At 35.2% G+C, this 10,020-nt stretch overlaps 1 protein-coding gene across 1 annotated transcript; it reads left to right on the top strand.

Annotated features, from left to right (window-relative positions):
- The first annotated feature begins 3,493 nt into the window (after positions 1 to 3,493).
- LOC148693538 (uncharacterized) lies at positions 3,494 to 5,331 on the top strand. The gene is made up of 3 exons (XM_088677215.1): positions 3,494 to 4,103; positions 4,182 to 4,336; positions 4,447 to 5,331. Exons 1-3 carry the CDS (start codon positions 3,997 to 3,999, stop codon positions 4,494 to 4,496), a joined length of 312 nt encoding a protein of 103 aa, XP_088533341.1. The 5' UTR covers positions 3,494 to 3,996; the 3' UTR covers positions 4,497 to 5,331.
- The last annotated feature ends 4,689 nt before the right edge of the window (positions 5,332 to 10,020 follow it).

The raw sequence follows: 10,020 nt of genomic DNA on the forward strand, positions 1-10,020 counted from the left end.
CTGAAAACTAAGTTAAACTAACAACAAAACAATGACTGGGGCGATTTTGGACGAATTTATTTAAGAAAGAAGTAAATGGCAGCAAGTAAATTAAGTTGTGAATGAAATATGGATGAAAGGATAACTAAAGGATTCTTCTCCTCACATGAATCATATGCATACAAATCAATTTCTAGTTATTCTTCCTATAAACCATGAATGACAATGCCCCAAGTTAACTGTGTAAAACACTAATTAACTCTCAGATTTTCCTAAGTTCATTGAATTGGACTCAGTGATGCAACCAAATTATTATTCTCAAGTTCCCTAACTATGAAAAGCATGATAGAGATACATCACAAAGATCATTAAATTCTGTGAAAATCATAAGCATTGACAAAACATTCGTAACTATTAAAAGCATAATACTCTTGCTAAGAATTTACTTAACTTAATCATGACTAGTGAATTATACTGCTTACAAATATAAGTTCATAACGCTTAGGTAAAATTCCCTTATATTCTATCATCAAATCCCTGCATGCAAACTAGGTATGCATCCTTAATAAACATACAAGAATAAGTTTTCAATAAAGCGGATAAGTCAATCGTATTCATGTTTTATGAAACAATAACTGGATGTAATCGATTTATGTAAAACATATGATCATGATGACTGAAAAACAATCTAAAATAAATATTGAAACTTAAAACAAAGAGAGAAAGAACTCTGAAAATTCTAACAACTTCAATGGATGAATGGTAAGCACAACACACCCTTCAAACGTTGCAGTACAATTCATATATATATATATATATATATATATATATATATATACAGGGCATGACTGAATCCAAGGAGGAAAGGGATTAGGCCTTTTGAATTATTTTAGGACTCTAAGAAATAGGTGGAGAGTGTTGGAATGTGATTATGATTCTTCCTTGTAGCTGGAGATAAGATAGGATAAGATAATGTTTCTCTCCAACTAGGATTCCTCGTTCTTGTGTAATTCCTTACCTTCCAAGCCTCAACTTTAATTTCTCCAAATTTTAGCACATTTTAAGACCTTTTAAACACCAAAAACGTCCAGCCCATATACTATCCAATCCAAGTCCAAAACTACTCCAAATTGCTCTGTTTGACTATTTATTGTCATCTTTATCAACTAGACCTACAATAATACCAAAAATAACTTAAATCACTATAATAAATAGAAATTAACTAAGTAAATGTAAAGAAATAAGATAAAAAGTTGCATAAATATGCTCTTATCAAATTGCTTGGCGCAGAATCTCGCCAAGGACTCCGAAACTCGAACTGCTTCAAAATTTTGGAGCAACTTGATTCGGTGGACAGCCGAAACAGGCTGATTCTGAGATGGAGCTCGACAGAGAGATTGAGAGGCAACCCAATTGGGTCGCAACACTCGAGCAAAGCCATTCGAAGGTGGAAGAGGTCATTTTGTAGCAATTTTTGAACGAGTCGAGGCTTCGGGATGACCGAGTCGAACTGAGTCACCTTCGAGTTCTTGGACCCTGTCATGGTGGTCGGGTTTAGTAACCACATCATTTGGTTTAAAAAATTTAGTTTCCCTAGCAGTATTACCCTTAAAACAAGCGTAAACTCTTATTTGAAAGGGTAATGTTAGGAAGACTAAATTTTTAAACCAAATTTATAAACCAAATGATGTGTTGTAGATTATTGGATTATTAATAGAGTGTCGATTAACATGCTTGTTTCTTATTAGTAACACATCATTTGGTTTAATGAATTTGATCTCCCCAGCATTATCCTTTGCTATTTTGGAAACTTCTTTTGGGGCACGTGAGAGAGTTCCTTATTGGGAAATTTTGGGGTACATGTTAATATGTAAGATTTTGGGGTTGAACGGTAGTAAGATTTTAATGTATTTCGGATGTCACAGTGACATTTTTAGATCATAATCTGACTCTATATGTTTAAAATTCTTACATTAATATCGCCGTTTCATGTTAGTCTTCTTAAAGCCACGTGACATGAGAGAATTCTTTACTTGGAAATTTTTTATGGTTACCAAACTTGTACGATTGGGCGCTCGAAGAGGATAATGACTTGCATACACTCTTTAAGACATCATCATGTCTTGAACTAATAGCATTATGTCATATGTTTTAAATTTTATACACAGCATTACATAATTAGTTAGAACACCGTTATTTTGGCATCCCTATTTCAAGTAAGTTAGAGGCCAAGACAGAGAATTCTTTATTTGGAAATGTTAGGGCTTCAAGAGTCATTGTTACAAGTTTACTAGCCTTCCATTCTTTTCTTTTTCCAGTCTTTCTTTTGTTTTCTTGCCTTTTCCCTTCTCCTAAACTGAGAAAAGAAAAGTTAAAGGAAAATACAAGGGAATGTGAAAAGGATCATTTCTTGTTAGTTGTTTCATATGCTAAAAGGATAGGATGAATATGAAATATATATAATCAATTAATATTAGGATTTGTTTTACAAACCATTAGTAAGGTACACTCCAACTCTTTTTTGTTTTGTTTTTTTTTTGTTTTTTGTTTTTTCTGGGTTTCATACGGTATATTCCACCTTTGATATGAGATTTAAGAAATTATAATTGTACTTATTCGTTGTTTACTTACGCAATTTGGTATTGGTTTTTTTTCATCAAAAATTGCTTCATTTTAAAGTTAAGCAGTAAAAACGTGTCTGGTAAACATAAAATATATTGCTTATTTTAAAAGCAATGACCTCCATACACCAGCTTTTAAAAGCAGCCTATATGTTGCTTCTAAAAGTTGCTTTAATAAAAAGCGAAGTTGTGCCTTTATAATATTTTTAATTCCTTCAATAATCTCATTAATTTTAAACAAGGACATTTATTCTACTAGACACTACTTTACACTGTTTTTTATACTCATAGCACTTTTAAAAATATAGTTTATCAAACGCCCAACTACTTTATAAAGCACATCAGAAGCAATTTATTAAAAAGGTAGAGCGATTCCAAACTAGCCCTTAGACTCGAACGTTTGCACATTCGCATGTTCAAACAAGAAGCTAGTTCATTTAACTATCTATATAACACGTAGACCATCAACCATGATCTCTTACTATGCCAGTTCATTGGGCAATTGTTGCATTTCGTTGGTTATATAGGCCCTAAATTTGAACCCTTAATTTTGACCATGAGTCTCGTCTTGTATTGAATTGGATTAGAATGGATAGCCACTGTATTAAATGTGCATTGAAGGTTAAGACCAAACAATGCCATACAAAATTCAGGCAAATGTGTATGAGAAAAATGCTTCATAGAAATTTTAACAAACGAAACGGGTCAAAGTGACTTTGCAATGGGTTTGGGCTTCAGCCCATGTTCAATGACATAAATGGAAAGAGTCATCCGAACCAAATCAGGGCAACTGATGGATCGCCATTTCTAAGGTGCGGACAAAATGTGGTCCATTATATGAGAAATGAACGGCTGGAAACAATTTTCATCGGAATATATGACCTGTTACGTGTAAGGTTAATTATGCTTTTTCTTGTGGATGTAATTAGGTGGAATTCGTCGATATATGTCAAATGTTTTTTTTAAGAAATTAGGGCAAGCTGTAAACTTATGAAGTTATGTTGATGGGTTGTGTAGCTGTGCGGGCGTTATCTGTTGTTTTGGTAAAGTTGTAGTTTTGAATAGGGATTGAATTTTGTATCTAAATTACTGTTAATTTTATGGTGGTAGGGATTGAATTTTGTATCTGAATTATTGTTAATTTTTTGGTGGGAATTGAAATTGCTTGAGTAATGATGTTCTGTTAACAACAGATGTAAAGCTATGAAGCTTTGGTGACAGGTTGTTGTTTGATTATGTACAATTGATTGTTGATGTGTGTGTATTTTTATATGCGCACGATATGGTAGTCCAGGGTGTTCAACTAACAAAGAGAGGAGAAGAAGTGTATAGGGGAAGGGTTAACAACTTCATGACAGCCTCTCATTTGTTGCTTTAAGGAGAGATAGAGGTAGAGATGAGGGGGATGGCGAGGGAGATGAGGAGGAGGAAGAAGAAGTTAGGAGAACAAAGAGGGCGCGGCGGTCCAGATGGCGCTGCAAAGGATTTTTGTATGCTTTTCACGTAATATGTGTTGCTTTCATTGGTAATATTGGCTTTATTAATGTGAGTGAATATTCATTTATTGCTGAATACGTGCAGGTGTGGGCATACAAAAAATTCCCTAACTTGTGAAGCCTTTACGTTACTGCAAGATGGTAGATCCAGCAGCTACACAGAGAACTTTGCAATGGAAGACAATGAAGAAGCAGCCGATCTAAGAGCAGTTGTAGTTGTATATATCCGAGAGCCAAGAGGTATAACTATATTGCAACATTTTTGAATTTGGGATGATTGAAAGTTCATGTGTGTGAATATTGCGTAAGAAATGTATATATGATGCGTACCTTTAAATGGTTGGTTGTAGGGGTTAGAGAAATTGTTCCGACTATAGCGGAGAGGAAGAAAACATATTGAACCTATGGGGACGATGCAAACGTTGTGATTCCTGAGAGCCTAACTCCCGACATAAATGATGTCGATGAGGTGAAAATGCAATTGAAGGAGTTGAAGGTGTTAATCGTGTGGCTGGCCCACGACAAGGAGATCAAACAAGAATTTGGTGAAGAAAGTGGAAAAGTTGTTGAACATGGTGGAGGAATTAAGGATGGTAGAGATGGAAAAACTTGAGGAGGAAAATATCAAGGAAGAAGATGAAGGGAAAAATGATGTGGGAGAAGAAGTTGAAGAGGATGGAGAAGATGAAGAAGAAGGAGAAAAAGAAAAAAATGAAAAGGCAAAAGGCAAAAGATAAGGAGGCAAAAGAAGAGGAATGAGGTAAAGAGGAGAAAAAAGAAGAAGACTAGGGTGGTCAAATTAGCGGTAATGATCAAACCATTGTGGAAGAAGAAGAACAACCAAAAGAAGAAGAAGAGGATGGTGGTGAAAAGGGGGTGATGGAAAAAGTGGTTTGGAGGTAAGGGAGGAAAAACTAGCGGGTGATGAGGGGTATCAAGATGAGGAATTAAAATACGAAGGCAAAAGGGGGGAGGAGGCGAGGGATTGAGGGGGGATGAGGTAATGGGAGCTGTGGGGGAAGATGGTTGGAATAAGTTTACAGGGACTGTTGATTGGGCCAGTCTCGTAGATGTATGCGTGAAGATGGATGGTTTGGTCAGAGAACCGACAACAGATGAGTGTGAAGATGTCAAGGGTTTGGATGATGACGATGAGGTGGTGATATACATACCCGATGGCCAACATGTGGGAACCAAGAAGAAGGTGGTAACATCAAAGTTTATGCGAAAGAAAAGGGGGCAGAAAAAAGAAGATAAAAGTGGTTCACCATACCCGTTGATATTTGACGTCTCAAAGTGCCAAAAAATCCATGCCGGTCAATTGAAGGAGGATGTTGTATAAAGAGAAACATTAATTAAAGCCATGGACGTAGAATTTGTGGTTGATGTGATGCAATATTTCTATAGCTTCAATAAGTTGAAGGAGAAAAAGAAGAAGTAAGTAACTCATTAACATTACAATTTTATGTTTATGCTTCAAAATAATCAATGAAATGAATACAACAGTGAAGCTAACAATTTTTTATTTACATTGTTAGTTCGGTTGCCCAATTGGAGTTCATGACTATTGGAGACACCAATTTCTGGAGGTGGCTTCTGAACCACGAGGTTGGTTATCAACAAATGGAAGTTAGTAAACCTGATAGACTAATATAAATGTGTTATCCTTAGGTTGGTATGATAGTTGAATTATATTTTGTATATTACATCACATTCACTTGCAGCTCTATCTCCTGAGGAAGCATGAGGACGAGGCACGGAGGATTCAGAAAGTGGTGATGACCAATGTAATAGATTGATTTCTGCTAATGTATCTCACTTATTTTCTCTTAATGTTGAAAAGTTTGGCAATTGTGTTGTTGAGTTTGTGTTTTGGTTTTGATGAACTGTTGTACATGTTTTTTTTAATATATTTTACACTTGTGGATAGTCTTACTGTCAACAAAGCTATGATGAGAAGAATGTTGAAGTGAAAAGTAGAGGGTAGAAAGGGGTTTTGTCTGAATAGTATGAGCCAGTGCTGTACAAAATTGTGATAGGGAAGGGGGTAGAGTTCGATGCATCAAGGGTGGAGGATGTGGATAGGGTGTACATGCCTCTCAACCTTGATCAGCATTGGGTGGCGGTAGAGATGAATATTAAAGATGGGACAATATCTGTGTATGACTCATTGAAGATGGCCAGCCATACGCGGCAAGCGAGTGCAAAATTGGCTCTCATTGCTCGCGTAAGTCAAAGGTCCTTACTGCAAGACAATGGGTGAGCTGAAATTTTAGTTATTTGTTACTCATTTTAGTTTAATTCTTTAATTCTTTTTGAAACTTGATGACTTGTTGTATTGCACAGGGGGGATTGCGATGTTTTCACCATAAAAGATATTGAGTTGTTGTCTGCTGGTCTTCGTTTGGATGTGATTACTCCGTTCAACATCCCTACATTCCAACTGAGGATGGCAATTGACATGTTGCATGGGTTTCACAACATGTAGAGTAAGTTAAAATTAAGAATTTTTGTGTAATGTTAGTGTAGGGAAGCAATGTGATGAACAATGTTAGTGCAGAAACAATGGTTTTATTGCTCATATATTCAGTTGGAGATCCTTTTCCATTAGCTCACGAGTTTGTAATTTTTTTGGATGAATTTAATGTGTTGGACAACTGTGTGAAGAGCTGATAGGAGCATATTCATGCGACTTAAATAGCTTGTTCTCGTGCATTTACGTTATGTTTCTTTAGTTATTTTAGTACTTTAAGCTATTTTCGTGTGTTTGTAGGTCCAAAGGGCTAAAGGAGCAAAAAGATGCATTTTGGAGACTTTTGGAGCACTTTTGGGCTAAGGACGGATAGCTTATGCTTGAAGCCAAAGTGTTGGACGAAATTGAAGACCTAATTAAAGATCAAAGTGTTGGAACCTTGTTCCCTTTAGTTTTAGGACATTTAAACCTTTCCTTTATCCTTAGCCGTGCATAACATTCCAACATTCCACACTATCACATATCATACACCACATATCACTTATCACATATCATTCACCACTTATCATATCATACACTCAATCACTTATCACACACCACATATCACTTATCACATATCACTTACCACTTATCATTCACCACAAATCATTCACCACTTATCATATCATACATTCATTTATCACTTATCATAATCATTCACTTATCACTTAACATATCATACACTTATCACTTATCACTCATAATCATCTACACATTTCAACCATTTAAACACATGTACTTCACCTACAACATCCACCTACTTCACCTACAACATCCACCTACTTCACCAACCTCACACACTTACTTCACCTACAAATAACATAGCCATATGTTCCCTCCACTACTCCTATAAATACCCTTGCATTCATTCATTCATGGACATCTCATTTCATACACAACACACCACAAACACTTCCATTCCTTCTCTTTGCCGTGAGTTCCCTTGTAATCCAAACACCATTTTTCCATTTCCCTATTAATCCAAACACCACTCCCCAAACCATTCACACCATCAAACTATCCTTAGACCTTGTGCTACAACAACGAGGAAGAGAAGAGTGCCTAAACGTTCATACAATTCAAGTTTGAGTTGTTGGAATGTTTAGGTGTTTCTTTGATTTCAATGTTTAAATTCAATTCTCTTTGTTTGTACGTATGAGGAATGGAAGAGAAGAGTGCCTAAACGTTCATACAATTCAAGTTTGAGTTGTTGGAATGTTTAGGTATTTCTTTGATTTCAAAGTTATAATAAACTAAACCCCCTTTAGCTAGGGGGTGATTCGAAATATATGTTTATGCTTGCATTTTGATTTGATTAATTCTAATTGTGTTTCATAAGTTGTGGTTCAATTTGTTTAACCATTTGATTGATAACTTATTTATGAATGTTTATTAAGAATGCGCGCTTAATTTTCATGCATCAATATGACGCTAGAATATAAGTGAGCTTCACCTAATAGTTACGAACTTATATTCACAAGTAGTGGAGGTTGCTTATAAACAATCGCGTTAAATAAATTCTTGGCATAAGTTTCATGCGTAGTCCATAGTAACGAATGCCTCGTCAACACTTAAAGTTTTCATGATGCTTAATGATCTTTGATTGTATCTTTATTGTGCTTTTCACGTAAAGGACTTTTGGAGAATGTTATGAATTGCGTTGCGCTAACCCATCCAATTCATTAACTTAAGGAAAACTTGACGGTTAATTTAAGCGGACCTAATTGACCCGGGGCGTTGAGAATTAATGATTTGTTGAAATGCAATTGGAAATCGTTTTATTATGCAAGTATAACATATGTGGAGATGAACCCCGTAGCTAACTTTCCATCCATTTGTTCTTTCTTTTCTTGTTTCTGTTTTCATGTTTAATTTAACTTGTTATTCAATTATGTTAAACATGTGAAACTAATTTCTTTTTAGTTAGAGGCGAATTTGAAGCCATGGACATATGTTGGTTATGATTTGATTTACTCCAGTTATGAATTCATGAACTTTAGATGTGGGTTACTTTTCTGTTTTGATTAAGAACTTGTTTATGTATGTGGGTTGAGGGTCGACACTTAATTTGCATGCCTAAGACTTGATGCTAGGATATAAGGGAATTTCACCTAATCGTTATGAACTTATATTCATGAGTAGTAAAAATCGCTAGTCACGATTGTGTTTAGTAAACCCTAGGCTGGATTAACATGCGTATTCCATAGTTATGAATGCCTAGTCAATGTTTATGATTTCCGTTGAACTTAATGATCTTTGTTGAATGTCTCTATCATGCGTATTCCATGTGAGAGACTTTGATTAGGAATAATTTGGTTGTAATGCGTATCCCATTCAATCCAATGAATCTAGGGAAATCTGAAGGTTAATTTAAGCGGACCTAATTAACTTGGAGCATTGTCATTCATCGTTTGTTGAAGTCATAACTGGGAGTCAAATTATATGCTTATGTTCATGTGTGGATAAGGAACCCTCTAACTAGTTTTTCTTCATTCTATTCCATCAATTTCGTTTGTACAATCTGTTTTGTTTCCAAGTTTCTATTTTAGTTTAATTTCGTCCAAAACCAATCCCCCATTTATTTTAAAGTGTTAGATTAGTTAGAAATACATTTATTTTGTGTTTTTACGTTTTTTTGAGTCAAATCCAAGTGATTAACAATCCCTCCTAATCCCCGTTCCAGAACGATCCCTACTTATACATATACTACAATTTGACGAAAAGAGGGTTTAATTTGTGTGCGTATAAATCTCGCATCAAGAGCTGTTACTTGGTTGGATCACCTAAGTGACACCCTTCACAACTTTATATGTTGGATGAGTGTTTGCAAGAATTTGTGAATTCAACTATTATGATGAATGAACGTTTGTGACAGTTTATGATTCCAACCATTATTTCTTAATATCCTTCCATATTGGTACTTTTATAATGAATGAATTTATGTAAAAAGTTATGAAAGATTAGTGTGTAGGTAACATTTCCAGTTATTGCTGAGACCAAATAAAGATACGATGAGAGAAATAAATATAATAAGGCTACTGAGCTCCCCACATTGAAACGAAATTTAACATAACCTGAATGAGGATTAATAACCTATGAATTGCAAAATACAGGCACTAGTTAAGACATAAAACAGAAAATAAAAACTCATAAAGATTAAATTAAACCATAAAGTATGACAACATAAATGCAAACATAAATTAAAAACATTAAATTAAACTAGCTGCACTTGTACAGTGTTTAACAATAACATTAGTTGTTGTCATAGACCATCTTGCTACTCCTTGCACCTTCAGCCTTCACGTATCTTTTTATTTTTGTCAGACGAACCGCAATTGATGTAGTCATCGTCTCCCCATTGTCCCGTCTAAACCCACTCTTGACCTTATCCCCTGGACCATCTTCCTTACTA

Source organism: Pyrus communis, chromosome 10, assembly GCF_041283825.1.
Source record: "Pyrus communis isolate YQ-2024b chromosome 10, ASM4128382v1, whole genome shotgun sequence".
In the NCBI taxonomy this organism is placed as follows: domain Eukaryota; kingdom Viridiplantae; phylum Streptophyta; class Magnoliopsida; order Rosales; family Rosaceae; genus Pyrus; species Pyrus communis.